The sequence below is a fragment of the Amaranthus tricolor genome, chromosome 3 (assembly GCF_026212465.1).
Source record: "Amaranthus tricolor cultivar Red isolate AtriRed21 chromosome 3, ASM2621246v1, whole genome shotgun sequence".
NCBI lineage: Eukaryota > Viridiplantae > Streptophyta > Magnoliopsida > Caryophyllales > Amaranthaceae > Amaranthus > Amaranthus tricolor.
The window spans coordinates 21,966,027-21,993,563 of NC_080049.1; the positions used below are offsets into that span (position 1 = coordinate 21,966,027).

The window sequence follows — 27,537 nt, forward strand, 5'->3', positions numbered from 1 at the left end:
ATAAGCTGTATATGTCTAAAATGAGTTCAAATAAATATTCAATAGCTTTAGAAGTTGTTTAAATTGACTTTAAGTTGTGCAATAGATCGGATCTAAAATTAGTCTCGAAGGGTATACTTAATTAGATCTAGGTGTCTGAAGACCTTGAACTCAAATGGACACCTTTTTATTGACCTTGACTAGGGTTTGTAGGGTCTTCGAAAATTGGACCCAAACCCTAAATCAAGGTCATGATGTGGATTCAATCATCATTGTACTATATACTAATTCTTAAGCACTCTGTGCTATGTGTCTCTATTACAATGTATTTTACAAGTTGTGCCAAATGTCACATTTACACTACAATTTTAATGAAATGCAAAGTATCAATGAAGAGTTTTATTTGAAGTGTTTGTAATTGTAATATAACAATTGGTGATGATATAAGCTCTACAAATTCATACTAATATTAATATATGAATAAATCTAACCCACAAATTCATGTAAGACTAATTAATATAAGGTAATTATTTCCTCCCTTCGTATTCCCAAATGCATACACTATAAAGTGAGAGTTTATTAGAGAAGATGACAAGTTTGAGAAACGAAGTTAAGAGTAATACACTAGGAGTATATTATAAATTCTCAACAAAAGATTCATCAAAAATACTCATAGTAATACAAACAAAACATAAATGTAACAACATTATATGGTATGATTGATAGTTTTTCAATTACTGCTACTTTTAATTGTTATCAAGAACATACGAGTTCACCAATTTTAGTTTACCAATATTATTGTCATCATCATACCCAGTGTATTCCATTCCTAGGAACTATGATTAGGGTAGGAGTAGGAAATGAAGGCGGCAACTCATACCCATAAAGAAAAGTGCAGCCAAAGAGTCCCCCAGCGATTTCAGAATACCTTTTCGAGATTTAATCTAGCATCCAATTTAAGAGAAAATATCTAATTTAATCTTTTCAAGTGTATCACTATGATAATATCATAAGCACTTTATGTATTATGATTAGATTTAGTATAAAATTGCTAATGCGTAAGTCTTAATTAACAATTATTATGTATATCCAAGAAGTGGTAAAATGTTCTATATATATGAGGACTTTGCTAAATTTTGTCAAATAAACTATATGTTATGAACCCAAACAACCTTTAAAAAAAATAAAAATGAACCTCAACCGTGTATAGCACGAGTATAATCCTAATATGTTCTTGAATTCATAACCATCTTTGCGGTCAACCATGTTCAAGATAATGTAAAAAAAGACATAACATAATTCAAAAGGAATTTTTTTGCAACATCATAAATTTATAAGATATTGTAAGTTCGATTTAAAATATCCACACTTTGATTCTTGACCCAATTAGTCCTTAGCTATAAACTTCCCAACTAGCACATTAATAATAAAAGTTCAAAAATTCATTTAACCTATAAATAAAATCCAATTTTAAATATCAAGTTGTTTCTTAAAATTCTTCTAATAGCGTCTAAATTTATATGAAAAAAAATCAAAAACGGTCAGTTTTTGACAAAAAATAAATTAATTTAAAGTAACTTTTAACAAAAATTATAAAAAAAATTGGTTTTCTTTCTTTCTTTCTTTTTTTTTTTTTTTTTTTCAATTTTAGTAGTTTATTTTAAGATAGTGTTGAAAAAAAGCTCTTAAACTTATCCACCCTATAATGTTAGATATACTTCAAAGCACTGATTCTTGAGCTAAGTCCTTAACAATAAACTCCTCAACCACCAAGTTAACATAAGTAACAATAAATCACAAAATTTTATGATCTATAAATATAAATGAGCTAGCAAGCAACCATATATATATAGAGAGATAGAAACCAATATACCCAAAAAATATATCTTAAAAAAAATAATATTTATATTAATGGAATATATAGAAATAACCCTGATAATCATAATATTAATAATCATCCCCTCCTCCTTAATCCTGTTTTGGTACTTAAATGAAGGCAACAAAAATGGATTCCCAACAAACTGGCCAATTGTTGGAATGTTACCAGCACTTGTGAAAAATCTGGATAGATTTCACTTAGCATGCATTGAAATACTTGAAAAATCAAATCTTACATTTGAATTTATGGGTCCATGGTTTTCTAACGTCAACTTTTTATGTACACTTCATCCTGCCAATGTTCATTATGTAATGAATGAAAACTTCTCAAATTATCCGAAAGGTAACAAATTTCGGGATATCTTTGATTTTCTTGGTGATGGCATTTTTAATGCTGATTTTCAGCTTTGGGAATATCATCGTCGAATCATTCTTTTTTTTATTCGACATCAAAATTTCCATCGTTTTCTTGTGAATAAGACTTGGGATAAGTTGCAAAATGGACTTATTCCTGTCTTTGATCATGCTGCTAAACATGCTATCCATATCGACTTGCAAAATTTGTTTGCCAGGTAATTTTCTATTTTTATTTTTTGTTTTTTAGATTATATAATATATATTGGACCCTCAAACGTTATTTTATTTAAGTTTTTAGTTGAGTCGAATTCTTGACATAGTTTGAGAGTGAAAATATTTATGTCAAGAAATCAATTCAATCAAAATGTTAAGTTTTTAGTTGGGTTGACTTGTAATTAGAGCCAGCGTAACAAGATGTCACATGTTCAATTTCAATCACCCCTCATTAAAAGTAGAATTTTACGCCAATAATTATAAGGATATTAGTTTGTGCTACATCTACACTTTTAACCTAAAGGGCTCTCGTGTGATAGGAAATGTTAGAGTATATAACATATTTTGGGTCTTAACCATTAGGTTAAACTTTTTATTGAGTTGATTTCTTAACAATTAACGTCAAGTTTGAGAAAACTTGTACTGAACTTAGTCTTTTGGTCTAAAGGGCTCTTATATGTGGAGCTAGCTACGCCCCAACGAAGTTTTATTAAATTTTTATAGTATGTTTGAGATAATTGGCATTTATTAATAAATTATATATTACTCTTTAAATTGTGTTAAAATATAATGTTGCCTAGTAAGCTTTTGTTTCCAATAATATTGCAAGATATTATTCAAGATAAATCCAAAATTATATATGCTTAATTATAGATAATATTAAAATATAGTATTAATTTGGTTATGTACAAAAAAGTATAGTAATTTTTGAAAATTGAAATATGTATTAATTTTATCTATATTTACTAGTAATAGTGTATAGTATAATATATGTTCTCTACTAACTTCCTTAATTTGGTACGTTGTCACTTGCTAGGTTTGTGTTTGATGCTGGATGTACCATATTTATGGACTATGATCCAATGACTTTATCAACTGATTTTCCTAAAACTCCGGTGACCGACTCGTTAAACGACATCTCCAGTGTAATCTTCCGTCGACATGCATTGCCTTCCATGATTTGGAAATTCCAAAGATGGGTTAATATAGGAGAAGAAAGAAAGTACAAGAAAGCTTTGAAAACCCTAGATGATTTTATTTACAAATGTATTGCTTTCAAGAAAAAAGAAATAACCAAAAAAGATAAAAATAATAATAATAAGGTAAGTCTTGATCTTTTAGCATTATATATGAAAGAAGAAAAAGGAGATAAATTTGTTAGGGATGCAGTTTTAACAATTTTCTTAGCAGGACAAGATGGTATTCTTATAACATTAACTTGGTTTTTTTACCTTCTTTCTATTAACCCACAAGTAAAAAGTAAAATCAAGAAGGAATTACATAATGCAAAGCCAATAAATTGGGAAAATTCCCAAGAATTAAATTCTAAACTTGTTTATCTTCATGCTTCATTTTGTGAAGCTTTAAGATTATATGCACCAATTGCTTTTCAAGCAAAGGTGCCTATTAAGCCAGATATACTCCCTAGTGGTCACCATGTGAATCCGAATATGCAAATAATAATTGATGTCTACGCGATGGGAAGGATGAAATCGATCTGGGGAGACGATTGTAATGAGTTTAAGCCCGAGAGATGGATAACTGAACAAGGGAAGATTAAATACGAGGCATCGCACAAGTTTTTTGTGTTCAACGCAGGGCCGAGGACCTGCGTTGGTAGAGAGATGGCGTTTACACAGATGAAGCTTGTTGCAGCGACTATAATACAGAATTATGAGATTGCACCAGTTGAAGGACATAATGTTGTTCCTGATATGTGTAATATATTCTTTAGGGCTAAGTATGGCTTTAAGGTTAGGATATTTAGGTCTTCTGAATAATATGCCTAAGGTAGACTTTAATGTGTCTTTATTAATTGTGTACTTTTTTGAATGGTTTGTATGATAATTTATATATGAGTCTTTTTCCATAATATTGCCCAAAAACAAAGTAATTTTCATTTTGTATTAATTGGGAAAATATTTCCCACAATACCGTTCACGTAGGATAGGTTTGGAAAATTTTTTTTTTTAACATAACCGCTAGTCGAAATGGTGGTTTTATTTAGGTATCTTAAACCGCTATATGAAATGGCGGTTTACATGAATTTTAATTTAAAAAAAAAACAAATAGCAAATCGCCATTTGAAGTGGCGTTTTTGTAGCTGTACAAAATAGCAGCTTTGACATTTGCATTTCATTTTGCTCTTCTTCCTTCTTGCTGCTGCCGGTATCACCCTAAAAAAAAAATTTCTTCACTCTCATTTACTTCAAATTTACAATTCCTCTCATTCAACTAAACTAATCAACTACATTCCCTTCTTCTCCTTGTTTACTAGTTCATTTTCATCCTCATTTAAGGTATGAATAAAACCCTAAATTTTTTCAATATGCAAATTGTTTTTTTGTTCATTATTGTTTTGAATTGAAGTTATCAAAACGTTAATTGTTTGTTACATTCTATTGTTTTCATGATTTAAGCTTACATTTTACACATTTGTAGTTGAATTTTAGGATTTGTTTTGTATGCATATAAAGTGTTTGATGAAATGCTTCAATAAAAGTTTATTACTTTGTAGGATTAATTAGTTTAATGGTTTTTGTATATATTCATGGTATTTTTAGCTTTTATATTTGAAATGAACCTTATAATAAGTGTTCTAATACCTTAGTATCACAAATTCTTGTATTCAAATTTACACTTCCCGTTATAGTGTATTGGGGTGAGGAAGTGATGATATTGGTTGCAAATTGGTAGCAAATTGGTGGGGAAATCACATGAAAGATCATTATCCCCTTGAAAAACATGTTGAATTCTTGTATGTAACAGCGATCATGGCGATGCCGGGCCCAGTTGATCCATCAGTGCTTACGCTTCAGGCGACACACGGGAGCGTACCTGCGTGGGAGGGCTCCACTGCCCAATTGGTTACTCGTCAGCACTACCAGGCGAGTACATTACAGTGGGAGGTGGATGACAGGGTATTAGAGGTAGTCGAACTAGCTGGATTCAGATAAATTCATAGGTTGTTGGGCGGGGGCTTAGAGCTCGATCGAGCTCTTATCACTGCATTGGTGGAGAGGTGGAGGCCGGAGACACATACGTTCCACCTCACAGTTGGCGAGGCAACGATCACGTTGCAAGATGTGGCAGTTATCATGGGACTGCCCATTGAAGGTCAAGCAGTGATTGGTCATGGAGAGGGAAATTGGCCAGCAATAGTTCATGAGCTACTAGGGGTTTGGCCTGAAAACCCTCAAGACCCCACACAGTCGAAGATCATTGTTGGATCGTCATTGAAGCTGACTTGGCTCCGACAGCATTTTAGCGCGCTTGAAGATGACGCGGATGATGTGACGGTTGATAGACATGCGCGAGCTTACATCTTGTACCTGTTTGGATGCATCTTGTTTCCAGACAAGAGCGGCGACTCGGTACAGTTGATCTATCTCCCTCTACTGGGAGACTTGGAGCGCATAGATGAGTACAGTTGGGGAAGTGCTACCCTAGCGTATCTGTATCGTAACTTATGTCGAGCATCTCGTAAGGGTGCCAAGGACATTGGTGGCTGGTTGATGTTGTTACAGATATGGTCATGGGAGCACATTCATATAGGGAGGCCTATTATTCGGACTATTCGGCCGGATGGGCAGCATGATCAGGAAGATGACGTGGATGATTTTGAACCGGTGTTAGGGTCACAACATCGGCTAAGGGAAGGATCCTTTGGCAGTAAGGTAGCAACACTCAATTCACTATTCAAATTCATAATTTCACTATTTTATGATACATGAAAATGTTAAACAATGTTTATTTGTTTGCAGCTGGCTTCGCGTATATCTTTTGAGATCCCACTCTCCACATACTCTCGTCTACTACAGAGACGCAATAGATCGACAACGGGACGAGCAGGTTATTAACATTTACTATTTGTATCAGTTATGAATAAATTGTATACAATACTAAGCATATTGATTTCTATTACAGATGACATGACAGCCTTACACAGCGGCTAAGATGGACGCTCTGCCGCACATATGTACATCGGACCACGAGATTTGGAGATCACGTTGTCCACTTATTTGCTTTGACATCGTCGAGCTACATCTCCCGGATCGTGTCATGCGTCAATTCGCTTTGGAGCAGGTAATTCCGCAAGCCTGTGACACCCAACCTCAACTACATGCGATCGATCGGAGGACTGGGGACAAGAACTACCTCGTACGACATAGATCGCATGTAGATGCGTGGAATGACCGAGCATCTTAATTGGTTGGAGGAGATAACTTCACAGGTCATAGCTCTGCTTTGTACATGAGTTGGTACTGGCGTATCTCCATATTACGCCTAACGAACACCACATTTGCGCAGCCAGGATCACATTACCATCCGACATCTACGTTACTGGTACACCTTCTTTCAACACTCATAACAAATAGTAATAGTTTTAAGTGACTCTTTTAACAATATAATGATAACAAACAGGCTGAGCGCATCTGATCGGTGCTCATACAATGTAATGACACGATTCAAGGGGCCGCTACATCGCCAGTTGATGTGGGGTATCGGCTATGTTCTCAGACCTTAGGCTCCATTAACGCGTCGTTGACCGATGCATTGAGTCATGCGGGTTATGAGTACCTCATACCGACTCCACCCGTCATTGGTGAGGTAGATGACACATTCCACACTCCTTCTCCAAGGAGTTCAGCCCACTGAGGTAGCTCTTCCGGAGGATCCAGTTCTCGGTCCACAAGAGGTCGCCAGCGTTCATCTACTCGAGGTCGGTCTTCCAGATCGCCATCGACATCCGCTACTATGTCACCATTCGTTCCTCCAGCTTCCATCACCACTCCTCCTCCACATCCATCGCCTCCGCAAAGGATTATCACATATCAGCGTGCTAGTCAACGACGAGCTCCTGCTCTTAATGTCATTGCGGAGGTTGACGAGCTCACACCATCATCATCCACCGGTGCGCAAAACAAAAGGGGCCGGGGGTTGTAATTTAACAAACTTTGTATATTCTTATATGACTTGAACTTCTTGTATGACTTTCCATAATTGTAATATATCTTTGCATTATTTTCATAATTAATTTTTTCAAATCAAGTCGGTTCGTAATTCATTATTATGGAATAGATGGTATTGAACTAGTTTAATGCATGTTGCGTTCACTATTTTTAAATGAAAGAAAAAAAAAAATTTCAGGCCACAAGCAAACCGCCACATGAGATGGCGGTTTGCCTTGACCAAACCGCCACTTCATGTGGCGGTTTGGTGCTCAAGGCAAACCGCCATCTCAAGTGGCGGTTTTGTCTGAAAAATAAAATAAAAAAAAAAAAAACAAATTTCCACGTGGACGGTATTGTGGGAAATACTTTCCCACTTAATGCAAAGTGGGAATTATTTTTTTTTTCAGCCATAATATGGGAAAAGATTCTATATATCTATGTTTATCGATATACTAGAGCTGTTAATCTCAATTACACATATTGTAATCATATTTATTTTTTTTTCTATAAAAAATCATTTGGATATAAAAATAAATAATATTTAAAATTAATAAAGAAGTATTTGTTTATAATGATCTTAAATGAGATTTTCTTCATAATAAAATTATATATATATATATATATATATATATATATATATATATATATATATATATATATATATATATATATATATATATATATACATATATATATATATACATATATATATATATACATATATATATATACATATATATATATATATATATACATATATATATATATACATATATATATATATATATATACATATATATATATATATACATATATATATATATATATATATACATATATATATATATATACATATATATATATATATATACATATATATATATATATATATATATATATATATATATATACATATATATATATATATACATATATATATATATATATATATATATATATATATATATATATATATATATATATATATATATATATATATATATATATATATATATATATATTATTGATAAATGTTTAATTGAATTACCAGATTGATCATAAAGAGATTTGGATACTTTTGGAAAAATCATTTTTCAAAGTCCCAAAAAACATTGGCTTGTTCTTCCTCATAAATTAAATATCCATGGAATCAAGCCATTCTTTTGACTAAAAAAATATTTGACTCGGTAAATTTTATACATTGGCTCGGGAAAAAGTTACATTTTTCTTAAATTAGCAGCAATTTTAATCAAAAAACATAGGTATCAAAACTTAGTCGAGTTGACTCAAATTTTCATGCAATTATTCTAAAATCTTGCGAATTATAATTGTGTAAGGAAATGCAGCGCATCTCCACTATTAACGCTCATTAGACCGTGTTAAATCGGAATTTATAGTTTGTTACGGGCGAGTTTCGATGAGTTCCAATGAGTTCAAACCAGAAAGTACAAATCGGAATTTAATGCTTAATTTTGAAATAAATCAAACACATCTTTAACCATATATAGGGGATAATGTTTATCGATTGAATGTTTTCATAGCGTCATAAAGTTCATACTTTTTTTATCACCATTGTAGTCCAGAGTAAAAGAGTCATCCTTTAAACAAATTTTCATCTTAGCAGACTTTACAAATTTTCTTCCCAGAAATATGGGAGTGGAATCGCAATCGTCAGCTTCACGCACATTAAAGTCCACAAGTAAAATAATCGGAAATTTTTATGTACTGACCAATGAGGCAATGACCCTAAATTCTATTCCCAAAAAAAAATTAGTTTGTTTCTATCGGTAAAAATCAATTACATTAAAATCAGTTCAATTAATAAAAAGAAATCAACTGATCCAAACAAAGCCAAGTATTTACCCACATTTTCTAAATTCAAATTATTCGCTCCTTTTATGGCCCATTTGGTTGGTGGTACTAAATGGTGGTAATGAGAATGATTTATAGTGTATAATTTCATCAAAAGTTCCATATTATTCCCATGGTAATGAAACTTTGATACAAAAAGGTTTTTTTTGTTTACAAAATTTCATTATCACCTAATACCACATATCCCAATGATAATATATGAGAATGCATTTTATGAAGGAAATAAGATAATTGAAGTTGGACAAGCATAACTATCAACGTAGGCAAGAGATTTTTTAACCAAAATTACACTAGTTTTTCATTCTCATTACCGTTGTTTATTACCTCCTACTAAACGGGTTGTTAATATCATCTGGGTTCTCTTGAACAATATACATCAAGCTATCCCCAAAATTTCCCATCCTAGGTGGAAAATTTTTGAACGCTAATTTAATTTTAGATTCATTTTCACCCAACCAGACAAAGTTATTAGGCAATTTCCCATAAGAGCATCGGCAATGACACTCTTTTTTAGTTTCTAATTATTAATAGGAATCAAGTTCACTTCCCAATGCAATGTCATCTTCCTCCTGTAAAATGGGGTCCAATTTAAAAAAGGACCTCCAAATGTTAACGTCAACCTACAAAAGCAAATCAAATTTTGCTCCTTCCTATAAAATTGTGCCACTTGGCAACAACTTGTATGGCTTTATTTTTTCAAAATTTTAAACATTATAAATGAGTTTTTTGCTTTTTTTAAAAAAATTCAAATCAAAAAAATAAATCAATTATACCAACGGTCATAATTTTTTTTATCTATAAATTGACACCAATTTTGCAATATTTTTAACACTTTTAAAAATCTCTATTTTTCTTATTTCTCTCTAACTATCATAATTCTCTTTATAATTTCTCTACTTTTTGCTTTAGTTTTTACAATTAAATTTTTACTCTAATTTTTTATAATAATTATGGATAATAATCATCCTTATTACGGAAATAACCCACAAAATCCAAACAACTCTCAAAATTCATATTTTCGTCCATATCAAAATATCCCACAAAATACAAACAACTCACAAAATCCAAACAATATTATAAATTCCAACTCTAATCCTCAATTTGATCCAAATTTTATAAATACTCTTGAATTTCAAATCATGATGAGGCAATATATAGCACAAAATCAAAATAACATTCAAAGTTCCAACTTTATTCATCATCAAACCACTTTAAATTTGGGAAATAATCAACCAATACTTTTCCAATTACAAAACCAAGACCAATCTCCTTCTACCCCAGGAGCACATGGGAGTAGCAACAGATCAAAGTTTGATGAAATATTTCCTACTCAACAGCTAGCTGACGATGAGGTTGAGAATGAAGTAACAAAAGGAAGAGGAAGAGGAAGAGGAAAGGGAAAAGAAAAGGAAAAGGAAAAGGTGAACATAGATAGATGGTCTTGTGAAGAAGATTTGTGTTTTGTTTCCGCTGTACTTAATTCCAGAGGTGATATAGTAGTTGGAACTGATATAACGAAAGCAACATTATGGAAGAAGATAATACAAATTTACAATGATGAGGTAAGAGAAAGGCTAACTATAATCCAAGAAAGAACTGAAAAATCTATAAGAGGTCGATGGGGTCTAATTAATGGTGATGTTGTAAAGCGGATATCCCAATTGGGAGAGGCGGAAAGAATGCAAGCTAGTGGTACGAATGTTGACGACGTGGAACAGACAACATTACTCCTCTTCAAACAAGCACATGGTAAGAAATTCATTTTTCAACATTGTGTGGCTGATTTGACTGAATATTGTACAAGATGGAGACCAGGACAAGACTCGACCGATCTTACTATTGATAGCTCTAAAAGATCAAGTGATGAAGTTGGATTACCAAGGCCTGATAAAGTGAAGAAGGTGAAGGCATAGAGAAAAATGAAGGGGATTTCCACTTCCTCAGATACGAATGTGATAAATGTCGCTATGAGTAGGATTGATAGTGGAAGAGACTTGGTTCATGAGAAATTAAACAATGCTATGCAATTTCAAAAGACACAACATGAGCAAAAGTTAAGGTTTCAAACGTGGAAGTTACTTACGAAAAAAGAGGTGAAAAATATCACTCTTACTGACGAGGAAATCGCATATCTAGAGGAGATTAGGGAGGAGTTTGTACCTAAGCGTTTTTAATTTGTTTTTTTTAGTAATCGTTTATTTGTAATATGTTTTCTTTAATTTCAGTACTTTGTGTTTTAGTTTGTAATATGTTATTTATTGCAATCTTTTCTTATGATTTGGCATACTGACTCTTATTTTCTACACACTGAAATTTTATCTCTGCAACCCAATCGTATCTTCTGCAATGAATCTTATCTCTGTAACACAATCTTATCTTCTGAATTGGCAAATTGCAATCTTATCTTATACACATTGAAATCTTCTCAAAAGACATCTATAAAATGAATCTCAATAACAACATATAATGTACATTCAATCAAAAACCAAAATGAATCTCAATAACAATTCTTCAAGTTCTTCTAGTTCCTCTGGTGATGATGATTTTTTAATAATGCGTTAATTAATATAATGCTTATGAACTAGATTATAGAGGAACAAGAAGATTTTATAATCCAATTCGCTATCCAAAAGCATATTGAATCAACGTCCAGTAGGAAACCTGCTCAAAAAAAGAAGAGGAAGTTCATAGATCGTAAACGTGGGGATGCCAAGGAAAGGCTTATGAATGACTACTTTGTTGAGCGTCCACTGCATCCAGAATCTATGTTCCGACGTAGATTCCGTATGATTTAATCTTTGTTTCTTCGAATCGTTGAAGGTGTTACAACTACAAATCCATACTTTCAACAACGACCAAATGCGCTTGGGGAACTAGGCGCGTCTCCTATACAAAAATGTATTACTGCATTAAGGATGTTCGCATATGGAACACGTGCTGATTCAGTTGATGAGTACATAAAGATTGGGGAAAGCACTGCAAGAAGTTGTCTTCTCCATTTTGCCCAAGCAATTAGACAAGCCTACACTTAAGTGTACTTGAGAAGGCCAAATGTCACTGGTCAACGAAGGGGATTTTCAGGCATGTTAGGCAGTATAGATTGCATGCACTGGGAATGAAAGAATTGCCCAAGAGGTTGGAAAGGGTTGTATCAAAGAAGAAATAAGCATGCAACAATCATCTTAGAAGTTGTGGCCTCTGATGACTTGTGGAGTTGGCATGCTTTTTTTGGAACGCCTGGGACTTGCAATGACATAACTGTCTTGAGAAAGTCTCCTATTTTTGATGATATTTATCAAGGTAAAGCTCCTGAGGTAACTTATAAGGTAAATGGGAACACATACAATAAGGGTTACTACCTCACAGATGGTATATATATCCAAAATGGGCTGCTTTTATCCCTGCAATTCGACTCCCACTAAACCAAAAAGATGCGTTGTTTACAAGATGCCAAGAGTCAGTTAGGAAAGATGTTGAACGTGCATTTGGAGTTTTACAAGCACGATTTGCAATCATACAAAGACCATCTCTTATTTGGGATCAAGATTTAATATGGGAAATAATGTTGGCATGTATCATTCTTCACAATGTGATTATTGAAGATGAACATGATACATACAGAAATTATAAGGACACAACTGAATTCGAACAAGATAATATTCAATATGTTGCTGAACCATCTTCCCAACCACGCAATACAACTTACCAAGTTTGAGTGGGCAGATATAATAATTTGACGTTGGAGCAATATATGCATAGAAGAGAACAAGTTTGGGATAGACAAGTTCATAATGCATTGCAAAGAGACTTGGTAGAGCATATATGGGAACATTGTCAAGGATGGTGTGATGATGCTTGAAAAAAATTATGTTTAGTGCAAATGTATGAGTTTAATTAGTTGTTCAAATTTACGTTTTTCAATTAATATTTCAGGAAATGAATACTTAAAAAATTTTGATAAAAACTTAATTGTTAACTAAAGAAGTTAATTAATAATGAAAATAGTAATTAAAAAAAAAATTGTCATTCATTAACAAAATTAAATTATTTATTTATTAATTTAGTTAATCATTAATTAAAATTAATTAATCATAAATTATTTAATTTTAATTACATTTAATTAATCATTAATTAAGATATTTTAAGTTCATCTTTAAATAAAAAATAAATAATAATATATGAGTAGGAGGGAAAAAGTAATACTGGAGCATGTAAAATAGTGTTTGTAGAGGTAAAAGAAAAGCTGACAATTGCAGAAAAGTTATTAAAATTTGTGAAGATAGATTGAAAAAGTTAATGGAAAATAATGTGACAAAATACGAAAAGTAGAGAGATTATATGGATGTATATGGGGAGCCCTCCCATTGAATGCTCTAACACTTCAAATTCCCGCCTCCCAGATTCCCACCTTTTTCTTTAATATAATATAATTTGCGAACTGCAATTCCCATTTTCCGTTGTGCTTATAGCGTGTTGAAAGAAATCCCTTCTAGGAAAGAAATTAATTAAAAAACTTGGAAAAATATATGTAGTAAAGAGAGATGGTAGACAAGAAACAGTGCATTTCGATAAAATTACTGCGAGATTGAAGAAATTGAGTTATGGTTTGAGTACTGAACATTGTGACCCAGTTCTTGTTTCTCAGAAAGTTTGTGCTGGAGTTTATAAGGGTGTTACTACTAGTCAACTTGATGAATTGGCCGCTGAAACTGCTGCTGCTTTGACTGCAAATCACCCTGATTATGCTTCGGTTTGATTTCTTTTCACCATTTTGTGTTAATTTGGTTGTGTTTTAGAGTCAATTAAGTCCTAGATCCTGATTGTTGAGAATAGGGTATCATTCTTAGGAAGAATTGTGTTTGATTCTCGTCGTCTCTTAACCCTTCTCCAACCTACCCTGTGCATGAGAAGGTTACTGATTGTTACTCCTCCTATTCACATTAATAGTCCCATTTGACTTTTCACGGATTTTAAAGAGAGCAGTGAGACCCTAAGGATAGAAAAGAGAGTGGTATTATAGATTTTTAATATAAGTGAGGAAAATTAGTATGGGTAATGGACGATATAATTAAAAATAGGATAAAGCAAGGGCATAAAAGTCAAAAACGCATACCAAAAATAGAAATGAGACAATTAAGATAACTTGACCATAAAAGGAAATGAGCGGTATGATTTTGAGGAATTTTGTGAAATTGTTTGTTTGGGATATAGTTTTTAATTGAGCGGCTTAAGAAATGTTTTTTTAACGGATTAAAAGTACACAAGATCATCTGTATTTTTCTTTTTTATTTTTAATGTTGGGGTTTAAAATCAAATGATTAATCTAACGTGATATTAGGAGTTCTTGATTTAGTTTTTTTTTTTTTTTAAATTATTTTCTTCGTTCCTATCTTTAGATAGTTCTATTTGTTATTTTCCTAAAAAAATGTTTCTCCTATAAGACATGAATATCACCACGTTTAATTTGTCGTGAAAAAAGTGAGTATTAAGCTCAATATTTTTATTGCGCTTATGTTGGACATGATTACCAGACTAGTAAATGGCATTGACATTATCACAATAGATAATGGTTGCTTAAGTGATAGGGTAACCTTACTCAAACAGGAAATCGCGGATCAAACATGGTTTAGAGATAACATATACTATACCTTTGAATCAGTTTGAGCACTGGACCTGGATAAATTGGGTTGCCTTTTAGAAAACCAAGTGATAAGATCATCTTCAAAAAAATACACAGTATCCTGAAGTAGAGTGATAGTGTCGGGACATCATCCAATTTGCATCAGTATAAGATAATAAAGAAGTAAGAAAGGATTTACATGAGTGAAGACCAAAATGAATAGTTCTTTGAATTTAATGGAAGATAACCATATGTTCAACTTTTGTATTTGCAAAAATATACAATCCTGTTGAACAACATATGAGATGGCAGGTCTTGAAAATGTCAGTACTCAATACTGCCAGCTAAACGACAATAGAGATTAGGATCCTCATAAGGAGCACTTACATTAAACGCTTAGTTTTCTTATGACACCCACTGGTGTGTCAAGTAATAACAATCCTCAAGAAATAACTGAGTGATCCTAGATCTTTCATGAGAAATTCAAAACTTGGCTTAGCGATGAAATCTTGGTGTAGATAGTCAAAGGAAACTGTAAGAATAGTGTCATCGACATAAAGAAGCTAAGCAATGTGATTATCATGCTTGTGACTGAAAGGAGAATTATTTGATAAACTGTAAGTAAATCCAATAGCAGCCACATAATCTGCAAATTGTTGATATCAAGCCCGAAGTGTATGTTTCAAACCATTTCAAATCATATAGTGATTTTTTTGACAAACAAACATGACTAATTTGCTTGAGCGTTCTCAAAGATTGGTTGGTTTTCATGTTGTACAATTTGAAGTTGATTTTTAGGGTCTTAATGTTTGTATTGGTATAGACGTTATCTTAGAGCTTCAATTGAAAACTAAGTGATGAAGTATATATGATATCACAAGGCTTCAGCCATATATGCTTAAACTAATGAAATCATATAAACTGTACACATGAAGGAGTATCACTTTGATTCTTGCATGTATTAACCTCCTCAATTCTCATATGTTTAGCATTCTAAGGTGATTACCAAATATGTTTTGTAGTGAAGGGGTGAATTAAAATGACTTGACGTGAGGTTCTTTACTTGTCTAAATCTTGTTGATTTTTTTTGTAGGTCTATGACCTTTTTCGGAGTATTTTTGACCTGAAAGGCTAGTCTGACTCATTTCATTGATTTTATGTGTATAGTTGGCTGCGCGGATTGTTGTTTCCAATCTTCACAAGAACACCAAGAAGTCATTTTTTGAGACGTAAGAGCTATATAATTCCTATTTATATTGAAATTTTATGTGTAAGAATTCTTAATTGCTTTTGGTATGTGACTGACATAGTAATTCAACCATTTAAATGTTATGGTGTTGCAGGATCAGGGAAATGTATAATCATTATAATGAGAGGTCTGGATTGAAGGCTCCTTTGGTTGCTGATGATGTGTATGAAATCATCATGAAGGTATTCAACTATGGATTAATTTATCATGCAAGGAACTTATGTTTGATGAATATTTGTGAATTCTAGTTCCTTGAGTTTAATTGGTCTTGTATGATCATCTTAATTATGTTGTTTACTCACCAATGATCATGCTTAAGTAATTTTTCGATGAGAGTGAAAATGTTGGTGTAGAACAATTAAGTGTTTTGTTGATAGAAAATACAAATCTTGTAGATTAAACTTGATTAATGGTTTATTTTGTTTGGTGAATTTAATGTGGAATAGGTTTTTTATCAAATAACAATTTTTATTTTTTTTGTCAATTTTTGATAAAGCAAAATATAGTAGTTCTTTGGTTTTTAATTAAATAGATAGATTATAGTAAAATAATGGGGTATAAAATTTCAATTGCAAACAACTTGTTTTTTACAGTAAGGTTGTGTAATCTAATCAGTCAATTCTATCTAGATGGGATCCATTTGGCGATATTAGGGTAACTGAATGCTGTAAGTAGTGACTTGTTCTATAATTAATGGTGACTGTAATTTGTTTGGTTAATTTACTGTGCCTTTTTCGCTGAAAAGTGGCTTCTTCATGTAGAATGCATCTCGGCTGGACAATGAGATAATTTATGACCGAGACTTTGAATATGATTACTTTGGGTTTAAAACCCTTGAGAGATCATATCTCTTAAAGGTTGGAGGAAAAGTTGTGGAGAGACCACAACATATGTTGATGAGAGTGGCTGTTGGGATTCACAAGGATGATATTGAGTCAGCTATCAAAACATACCACCTGATGTCTCAGAGGTGGTTCACCCATGCTTCTCCTACACTCTTCAATGCTGGAACACCCAGGCCCCAAGTATGTAATATTAGTATATGTTTATCAATGTTAGATTGCTTCATTTTTATCTAACTACACAGTTAGATGTGTTAACTTACGGTTACTGGAGTTATGGGGTATTTACTTTGGTTTTGTCGATGGAAATGGCAGTTGAGCAGCTGTTTCCTGATCTGTATGAAAGAGGATAGCATCAAAGGAATATATGATACTCTGAAGGAGTGTGCTGTTATCAGCCAATCTGCTGAAGGGATTGGTGTCTCTGTCCACAACATCCGTGCCACTGGAAGCTATGTACATGGTACTAATGGGACATCAAATGGCATTATCCCAATGCTACGGGTGTTCAATGATACTGCAAAGTATGTTGATCAAGGAGGAGGGAAGCGTAAAGGTGCAATAATCACCATAACATTGTTAATTCTTGTTTCGTATGACATTGTGTAATTTACTATTATGTGTTCTTGTTGGTGCTTTTGCAATATACCTTGAGCCATGGCATGCCGATGTCTTTGAGTTCCTTGATCTTAGGAAGTGCGATGGGCTTTCGGTGGTGGATCCTGTCATTATATTAAATGGGTTCAATATGTCGAAGTTAAAAAAGTTTGTAACAAAGTTATTATTGTATGATTGAAGATTTTGCAATTGGTAAGTACACCATTAAAATTTTGAATTTATGTCCAATTGTCATAAATAAATAGGATGAACTTGTAAAGCTTATCAATGCCATTAAGTGATTCCCACCTAACTCCTAAGGTGGTGTTTGGAAGGGTCTCATTAATGATAAAATTAACAAAGAGGATGTTTCTGATAAGTTGTTCGATAAAGTAATTAAAATGTAGGCCAAATTTCTAATTGTTTTTGAATATGTAGTTATTTATGTTTGCCCCGCAAACGATATGATATCCGATTCAAAAGATCATAGCCTATATGACAATATAATAATTCAATTTTAGATACTTGTACTAGTTATTTATACATTAAGCGAGTTTAAACTTTAAAGCAACAACATTATATTATTTTTCAATTACATAGCAAATGCACAATAATTTTCAAGAGTTGGAAAAGTTAAGTGGGTTAAATGACCCCATAACACCGTATGTGCCTGCTCCCCTGATTATGTTAATCTGTGCTGTTTCTTTTCAGGAAGAACACCGTGCTCGTGATCTCTTTTATGCTCTTTGGGTACCTGATCTCTTTATGGAAAGAGTTGAGAAAAATGAACACTGGTGATTGTTTTGTCCCAATGAAGCACCAGGCCTTGCTGATTGTTGGGGTAAAGAATTTGAGGACCTCTACATCAAATATGAAAGAGAGGTAATGTGTCTTTTTTTGCCAAGGAGCTTTTTAGTTTGTTATTAAGTCTTGAGATATACGATTTAATTTGATTCATATTAATGTGTTTGATGATATATTTCAACCAGGGTAAGGCTAAAAAGGTTGTGCAGGCACAGAAATTGTGGTTTGAGGTACTGAAATCTCAAATAGAAACTGGAACCCCTTATATGCTTTTCAAGGTGAGTAATAACACATCTCTGAGAATGGTGCTTAGCATTATCAGTTTGCTTTTGTTGTAGTGTGCTTCAACCATTTGCTATGTTTTACATTTCTAGGATGTGTGTAATGGGAAAAGCAATCAGCAGAACCTTGGTGCCATTTAATGTTCAAATTTGTGTACTGAGATTATTGAGTACACCAGCCCAACTGAAACTGCTGTGTGTAACCTGGTGTCTATTGCTCTTCCGTGATATGTGAGGGAGAAGGTATATGCAGTTCATAGTTATATTCTTTCAATACCCTGTTATCAAAAAGTTCAGGATGTTGGTTGTTTGACTCTCTTAACAATGTTTCCCTTCTGCGCAGGGGGTTCCTTCCGAGTCACAGCCTACTAAACTAGTCGGAAGTTTGGGTGCCAAAGATCGCTACTTTGACTTTGATAAATTGGCTGAGGTTTCTTGCTTTAACGTTTTTGGATTGAGGACATTATTATTGTCGATAGCTTCAGATGGCTATTATTAATATTATCGTTGGAACAGGTTATTGAGGTTGTTACCACAAACTTGAATAAAATAATTGATGAGAACTTTTATCCTGCTGAAACTGCAAGAAGATCAAACATGAGACATAAGCCAATTGGAATTGGAGTCCAAGGCCTTGCAGATACTTTCATTTTGCTTGGCATGCCTTTTGACTCACTTGAGGTAACATGAACTGCAGGTTCCCCCCTTCACTGCAAACATGGTCCAAATTCTTTGCCTAAATTTTGCTTGTTTGTGAATTGTAGGCCCAGCAGTTGAACAAAGACATATTTGAGACTATTTATTACCATGCCCTTAAAACTTCTTGTAAGTTGGTTGAGAGAGATGGCCCCTATGAGACATACCCTGGCTGTCCTGTGAGCAAGGTATGCACATTTTTAATTCAATTTAATTGATTTTCTGAATTAATTGGATATAAATTCAATTCCATTTGTGGTTGCATATGCTTACTATACACAAGGAATTCTTCAGCCAGATATGTGGGGTGTTACTCCTTCGGACAGATGGGATTGGGGTGCACTAAGGGAGATCATAACAAAGAATGGCGTTAGAAACTCATTTCTTGTGGCTCCTATGCCAACTGCTTCAAAAAACCAGATTCTCGGAAATAATGAATGCTTTGAACCTTACACCTCTAACATCTATAGTCGACGAGTTCTAAGGTCAGCAGTCAGCACTAGTGCTATCTAATTGCATGGCCCGTTCTACTCGATGTTTTCTTATCATCTAATGTAATTCTTTCTCTTGTTCAATGGTGAATTTGTTGTAGTGAACAAACACTTGCTCCATGATTTGACTGAGTTGGGTCTTTGGTCTCCTACTCTCAAGAACCAAATTATTTATGAAAACGGTTCTGTTCAGAAAATCAATGAGATTCCTGCTGATCTTAAAGCCATTTACAAGTATAAATCTTGATTTTAACGCACAATTTCCTCCTTTCACTTTGTTTGATTTTGGGTACTGACTTGTGCTAGCTTTTGACAGGACTGTCTGGAAAATAAAACAGAGAACCTTGGTTGATATGGCTGCTGATCGCGGATGTTTTATAGATCAAAGCCAAAGCCTGAATATTCATATGGATCAACCCAATTTCGGAAAACTCACTTCTCCGCACTTCTATGCTTGGAATAAGGGTTTGAAGACAGGCATGTATTATTTAAGAACACGAGCAGCTGCTGATGCTATCAAGTTTACTGTCGATACTTCCATGCTCAAGGTAAAATTACTTTGGCCTCATAATATTGCATTAACTAAAAATCTCATTGAGTTTATTTGTGTAATTGTATGTTTGCCGTACAAAATGCAGGAGTCAAGTAAGACAGCTGCAGTTGAAGAAGATGACAATACAAAACTCACAGAGATGGTGTGTTCGTTGACCAACCGGGAAGAGTGCATGGCTTGTGGGAGTTAAAACCATGCTTTGTTAACACTCGCACACAGCCATATTTATCATCCGCATCAGCATCAACATCTGTGTAGATGATTTTTGTTGCTTTCCTAATTACTTGTATATGACTGAAGCATTGTAATTTAGAGCGGTGTGTTTCTGTAAATGAAGTAGATTTTCATAACACTACCCAATATAGTGGGAATTTGGGAACTGGGTCTCATCTTAATATATTATCTTCTACCTTCGTTGTATTATTCTTATTATCCAATATATTTATACATATAATTTAAAATTATTGTAGTAGTAGTTTTTAACATTTAGCTTATGTGGATGGACGGATATATTTTTCAAAAACAAAAAAAGTAGGGATTGAGCATATGCAGTGGGAAGGTATTGGTGAACTGATAAGAAAGGTATAAAAACAAAAGTTTGGGAATTTAGAAATAGAGCAAGAAAGGTCGAAATGACCTAAAAGACATAAGTGGAAACCGATATAAAGTAGTGAAATTACAATTTATGAGTTATAAAAAAAAAATAACTGAAGAAAGAAAATTCAAGTAGACGATCAATAAAGTTCATCAATTATATCATGCATTAAGAATTAAAACATTGGCTTTTTTGAATCAAAGGACGGCTAGAGTAGGCGATCAATAAAGTTCATCAATTATATCATGCATTCAACACCAAACTTTAAGAATTAAAGCATTGGCTTTTTTTTTTTAAAATTAAAGGACGGCTAGAAAATCCCTACATATAAAAATGAGAGAAAATTAATCATTTAAATTAAGAAAAATGAATCTTTGTCACAAGTCTAAAAGTACATGAAGTAAATTTGGTGGCAACTAGTCTTTTGAGGGACCGTATTTTTAATACCTACTTACATTATCCTTAATACTTACTTACCGTATCCTTAATGCCTACTTTTAATATCTTAAATGTCTACTTACATTATTCTTAATGCCTAATTATATTTTAAAAAATATTTATGTACCAGTCCAATTAGAAATGATCTCTCAAAGAGACCGTTAATTTATGATGGAGGTGCAAATGAAGTGTAGTTTTATATCAATATAATCGTAGGACATAGCTTATACTCAGTATTATTTAATTTTCACCTCTTTAAAAGATTGTAAATATTAATTTGTAATTTGTATATAAAGTGGGGTTAAGTAGCGAGTACATAAAGATTAAAAGAGTAAAAGAATTTATAAGTAAAACTAAAATAGAGATGTAGGAACCATTACTAAAAGTAAAAATAATGCAAAATCAGTCAATCCAAAACAGAAATTAAGAGGATATATATACAACTTCAATGAATTAAGACCATCCAAGATAAACTACGACGAACAATATCATTCTTGTAATTCCAGTTCAGAGTAACTCATCAGTAAAACCACAAGACAAGAACAAGAAAAGGGCAGTTTGACAAGAGTAAAAAGTTAGGATAGGAATAGGGTAAGAGTTAAGATTACTTTATAACTAATCATCACCACCATCAGGATCAATATCAAAATCTTTAACCTTCACATCTGCATCTTCTCCAAACTGAATACTTGTATCAATCTCTGACAACACATACTGAATACTTTTCGGTTTCCTCAAATCGAGAGGTATGAAACTCACCATACTATACTCATCCACTAGATCAATCAGAGCTTTATTCAACTTCCCAAACTGTGGAGCCATATGCTGATTCAGTTGCGAAAGCAATGTAACTGGTTCAGGATGCAGATATTCTTCAAGGTCTTTCTTATTCTTCACAAGATCCATTTTTGACATGATATTAACATGGGGTATTTCAAGCTTAATCATGGCAGAAAGAGATGACAAACAGCCACTAATAAACTTTGTAACATCAGTCATAAACTGCGAATCGAGCAAATAAACGGCACATACATTGAAATCCTTGCGCCTCAAATGCTCCACAAAATTATTAAGGACAGAGACGTGAGAAAAGAGTTCAATTTGTCCCGGGCAATCAAAAACCAAATAATCATCATCCATGAAATCATCTAGTTTCTCAGTAAGCCAATCATCAAGATTATCTTCTAGTTCCTCCATACAGTAAATTAAACCCCCATTTGGACCCAATCCTAGTTCTTCCATTACATCATCTAAATTGATAAGTTCCCTGATATCAACAGCAACAGGATAATCAAAGTTTTCAGCAGCAGGATCAAGGTTCACGATATTGATTGTGCGTCGCATGGTTTCACAGTGCTTATACAAGCTAGAACAGTATGTTGATTTCCCACTTCCAGCAGGACCAATGACTAGTTGTGCGTAGCCCATTGCAAGTTTATCTCTGGTAAGCTAATAGATTAAGCCTAGACAAGATCGTAGTTCACAAAGGGTAAGAATCAAGGGAATGGAAAAGTGCATCGCAAAACAAAGGGCATATGTTGTAAACCTAAACAGCATCACAATGCACAGAAAAAAAAAAACAAAAACTTAGGGTTTCAAAATTAGGGGATTTAGTAAAATTAAGGTTTCAAAATTGGGGTTTTTGTTTTTGGAAAAAGTTGGGCTTTAAAAATTTTGGAAATTATGTCGAATAATTGGGAAAATCAGAGCTTAATCGGGAATAAATACAGAATCATGGACACGAAATAAAAGTGGGTCAGAAACTTGAAACGAATTCAAGCTCCAAAATCATAAATTCAGCAAAAAAAAATACACCAAAACTGTAACCAAAAACATACCATAGTATCAAAGAAGATAATACTCCATAAAGAAATCAAAGTTATGGATAAACAAACACATTAACATTAACCAACACGTTAATATTAACAAATATTCAATTATTCAAAGAAAATAAACAAAAAAAAAAACAAGAAATAACATTCTAACAAAATTCAAGAGCATAAAAATTAAGATTAGAGATCAAAACATCATGATTAAGAATTTAAGATCAAAGATTAGAACATTAAGATTAAGAATTTAAGATTACAACATAAAGATTCAGATAGAAATACCTTAAAAAAATCAAATTTCTAATTTTATGGAATAGGTCACAGCCGGCGGGCAGCGGCTTACTGATCGCGGAAGGCGGAAGGCGGAAGGCGGGACTGGCTGGAGGCCTGAAGCTGGTCGACTTGAAAGCTGGGGCTGGGCGGCGGCGGCGGCAGCGGCTGCCGGCTGGCTATTGGGTAGTTTTTAGGGATTTTGCCTTTTGGGGTTTAATGAAAGAAAGGAGAATAAAAAGGCCAGGGTTGGAAATGTGGCGCTTCTTTCTTCAATGACTGAATTCCCGAATTAAAATTTAGACATTGTATAGGGCTACTTTTGTGTGGATTGTCTCTTACAAAGATGATCTTCAAATAAAAAGCTCGACCTTTTTATTTTATCTTGAGTTGTATTAATTGTGTTATTTAAACCATATATATAATACGTCCTTTGAAAAGACCGTCTCTTATAACAATTTATGAATTTTTTATTAAGACTGCTTTACATGGGGTGATCTAATATTTAGTTTTTAAAAAAATCGAAAAAAAAGTTGTTCATTTACTTAATTATTTTTTTAAGAAAAATATAAATTGGGCTGCTTGTATAAACTCGTCTCATAGTGGGACGATCTCATACAAGACGCATTTTTACCTTAGCCCACGTGCCTGAGGTGCCCAACTAGAGGTGCATACAGTCCAATTTGGTCTGGTCTGGTTTGGTCTACGATTTTCCAAATTAATATTTGTGTTTATGCAAATATTTCGCACCTACAATCACCAAATATAATAATTTATAATTAGTTTATTGCATCAACATCATTTAAGTATATATTACGCCATGTGTTACTTAAAGAAGTTCTCATTTATTATTTTGGGTGTTTCATTCGTTGAACCTATAAAGAATCTTTCTATTTATTTTACAAATTTTGGACAAAAACAACGTTATTCATAATCATTGTAATATTTTGATAATGCTTATGTTTTCCACAAACTTCATTTTAACATTTTTCTATTTCTTATGGCCTCTACATATTTGTCACTAACTTTATAAAAATATTTTTTTTATTAATTATAGTTCCTATATTTTTTCCACTAACTTTCTAATAATATTTATTTAATGTTTAAGATTTTCAGTTTTCCTCTATCAAATGTATTATTCTATAAAATAATATTTCCATTTTCCACTATATAAATGATTCTATCTTTTTTTAATTTACATGAACGTTCCTTTTGAAAATTTTATAAAAATAACTACATCTTGAAATATCTAGGTAGCAACCTATTTAAAAATATATTATGATTTTCGGTCCTAGTACTTTTTATTGTCTTGTTTGGTCTGAAAAATAAAAAACTGGGACCAGACCAAAAACCAATTGTTTTTTTTGAAAAAGTAAACCAAACCAAACCGTTTAAACCTTAAACCTGACCAAATACTAAAATTACAATTTAGTTTCCAGTTTAATCAAATTTTGTTCAGCCCTATACTCAACAATAGATCCACCCCTGATTTATTGAAGCATTGAAATTCTGGCTAGTGTTGCTACTGCAATTTTGTGAGAGTTTATTTGATAGATTTCCTATTATGATTATTATTAGATATTAATTTTGAAATTGAAGATTAAATTTAATTAGGAAATTTTAGTTTTCTTAACAATGTTGGTTTCCAATAAGTGCCATAGTAAACTTAGTTTTCAAACCTTGTATATAAGTTTACCATTTTCATAAACTTTTTAAAATAGAGGGGTTAAATTGGTGATATTTATATTACTAAATAACTGATAGAGGTGTTGTGAGATTAGTGAGACTTCACATCAATTGCGAGTCTTTTGAGAGTTTTCAAACGAAGTATTGTATTATTTGTTGTTGATGATGATATAAATATATGATTTGTCAACTTCATAAATTTATTTTTAACATCCTAACTTTTTATATTAAGAGTGTTAATGCCCTTTCTAAAACTATGAAAAAACTATAAGAAATAATTTCAAAAAATTAAAAAATGACGTGTATAATCAATTTTTATTAATTAATATGATTAAGAGTGAGAGAAAAGGAGAGGAGAAGTGTTGATAAAATTAATAAAACATTATTTAAAATAGAAATGTTACAAAACAAAATAAATGAATTATGAAGAAATATTATCAAACTCATCGAAATATATATATAGAAACAATATCATACTAATGTTGGATTGTCGAGTATTTAATACCGAAACCGACTTGAAGGGTAGGCTACAACTATCTATATGATATACTTGGATATTGCCATATTGGTCCCAAAAGTTAAAAATATACTACATAAAACACCTGTTAAGAATAGTAACTCAATCAAGTTTGGAAGATTGCAGAAATAGAATAAGATTTGTGTAAGAATTAGCAAGTGCATCTTAAAGAAGAACAATCCTTTATTTTTGTGGTCATTTTCAGAATGATCATACTTTACTTTGTTTAAAAGTTTGAGCAACTGATAAATATACTTTTAGCCATTAGGCTTGCCACTTACTATGTATATATATATATAGTTGTTAAACGGATCGGGATATGAATATGCTACATGTAGAGATAAATTAAAAGATATCAACTTACCATGTTGCAAAAGTTAGCTAAGGATGTATTCTACTTAGTGAGAATGCTTTTTTCGTATTCATACCCATTAAGATTTTCATACTAACTACTTATAAAACTCATCCTCACACACTATGGCCAATTGAGTATACTAATCTTATAAATGCTTCACATTCACTTTAAGTCAGTGTTATATGCTCCATAAAATCTTAATTCTTTATAAATTTAATTGTATATCTAGTTTTATTTAAACCACACAATGTGATCAACCATGGGAGCATATTGCGTAGTATAATTGGGGTTCTGATGCGCTAAGATGCCTATATTGAGGGTATAGGCCTTATCATTCATCAAAAAGATTACAGTATCACTAGTTACTCTGCAGGTTAGAACTATGAGTAGAAGTTGAGTGGAAAAACAGAGCAATAAACAAGAGACATAACAAACAACAATGTGTTTATGAGTTATCAATGGATACCTCCCCCTTAAATAAAGTATCTTATCATTAATATAATCACAATTACACTAATGACTCAACTTACAATAGTTAAGAGCTCACTCTTAACCCATAAAGATTTCACCTTTGATGATAAAACTCCACAAATGGCACTAATACAAAGAGAACACTCTAATGGCCAATGTCCTAACTTTCCTAATGTATGTATTTGCCTCTCCTCTTACTTCTAGTGATTGTCTAAGGCTCCCTTATATAACCTAGCACATATTAGAAGCCCTAGGACCAAAGGCTATGCGAACTGTTGCTGGCTTTACAACTGGGCTAAAAGTATCCCCATAATCAAAACTAGCTCGTTGGTGAAATCCACGAGCAACGAGTCTTGCTTTATATTGTGTGATTCGACCATGTTGGTTTCTTTTGATGCGAAAAACCCACTTGTAACCGACAACATTTTGGATTGGAGAAGATGGAACAAGATCCCATGTTTCATTTCAAATTAGAGCACTCATTTCGACATCCATAGCAATACGCCAAACTTGGCTTTTGAGAGCCTGGGTTATATATTTGGGAAGTGTAACTTCAACGAGTTCAACATTTAGGTTGAGTTTGTTAAGTGGTTTGAAATTTCACGTTGGAGACATGTCGTCATGTGATGAGAAGGTTGAGATTGTACTAATGTAGGAGAGTTTTGAGGTTAGTCATTAGAAGAGGATGGTTGACTAGAAGTTGGTAACTGGGCAATATGAGTGTTATCAGGGGAGTTTGAATTTGAGGAGGGAGTGGGCTCATTAGGTGTAGAGTTTATAGTTGAAGAAAGAGTTGACATGTTAGGTGTGGAGGACACATGTTGAAGAGTGGTAATATATAAGGATGCTCACTCATTTAACACATTTACAGGAGTGGATATTTGGTGATGAATCAATATGTTCTTTAAAAGAAAATTTACTTTCAACAAAGTGGACATGTCTTGAGGTATATATGCGATGTGAGTCGAGCTCTAAACAATAATATGCAC

The 27,537-nt window shown here is 32.8% G+C and overlaps 3 protein-coding genes and 1 pseudogene across 3 annotated transcripts; 3 read left to right on the forward strand and 1 right to left on the reverse strand.

The window, feature by feature from the left end:
* The first annotated feature begins 1,890 nt into the window (after window positions 1–1,890).
* On the forward strand, window positions 1,891–4,208 carry LOC130808460 (alkane hydroxylase MAH1-like). Its single transcript, XM_057673936.1, has 2 exons — window positions 1,891–2,429; window positions 3,245–4,208. The coding sequence occupies exons 1-2, from the start codon at window positions 1,891–1,893 to the stop codon at window positions 4,206–4,208; spliced, it is 1,503 nt and encodes a 500-aa protein (XP_057529919.1).
* A 6,965-nt stretch (window positions 4,209–11,173) lies between these two features.
* Window positions 11,174–12,969, forward strand: LOC130808461 (uncharacterized). Its single transcript, XM_057673937.1, has 5 exons — window positions 11,174–11,410; window positions 11,840–12,029; window positions 12,075–12,262; window positions 12,377–12,623; window positions 12,686–12,969. The coding sequence occupies exons 1-5, from the start codon at window positions 11,174–11,176 to the stop codon at window positions 12,967–12,969; spliced, it is 1,146 nt and encodes a 381-aa protein (XP_057529920.1).
* Window positions 12,970–13,005: 36 nt separating this feature from the next.
* Window positions 13,006–21,146, forward strand: LOC130808462 (ribonucleoside-diphosphate reductase large subunit-like; annotated as a pseudogene).
* A 402-nt stretch (window positions 21,147–21,548) lies between these two features.
* On the reverse strand, window positions 21,549–23,846 carry LOC130809314 (uncharacterized). The gene is made up of 2 exons (XM_057675035.1): window positions 23,532–23,846; window positions 21,549–22,883 (listed from the first exon to the last, which is right to left on the reverse strand). Exon 2 carries the CDS (start codon window positions 22,846–22,848, stop codon window positions 22,036–22,038), a length of 813 nt encoding a protein of 270 aa, XP_057531018.1. The 5' UTR covers window positions 22,849–22,883; window positions 23,532–23,846; the 3' UTR covers window positions 21,549–22,035.
* Between the last annotated feature and the right edge of the window lie 3,691 nt (window positions 23,847–27,537).

Excerpts from the sequence above, each read along its gene's own strand:
- LOC130808460 (XM_057673936.1), top strand. The coding sequence starts at position 1,891 with ATGGAATATATAGAAATAACCCTGATAATCATAATATTAATAATCATC. Across the intron at positions 2,430-3,244 it reads TTGCAAAATTTGTTTGCCAG|GTTTGTGTTTGATGCTGGAT; the intron begins GTAATTTTCTAT and ends GTCACTTGCTAG.
- LOC130808461 (XM_057673937.1), top strand. The coding sequence starts at position 11,174 with ATGAAGGGGATTTCCACTTCCTCAGATACGAATGTGATAAATGTCGCT. Across the intron at positions 11,411-11,839 it reads AGGAGATTAGGGAGGAGTTT|ATTATAGAGGAACAAGAAGA; the intron begins GTACCTAAGCGT and ends CTTATGAACTAG. Across the intron at positions 12,624-12,685 it reads GGGTTACTACCTCACAGATG|ATGCGTTGTTTACAAGATGC; the intron begins GTATATATATCC and ends TAAACCAAAAAG.
- LOC130809314 (XM_057675035.1), bottom strand. The coding sequence starts at position 22,848 with ATGGGCTACGCACAACTAGTCATTGGTCCTGCTGGAAGTGGGAAATCA.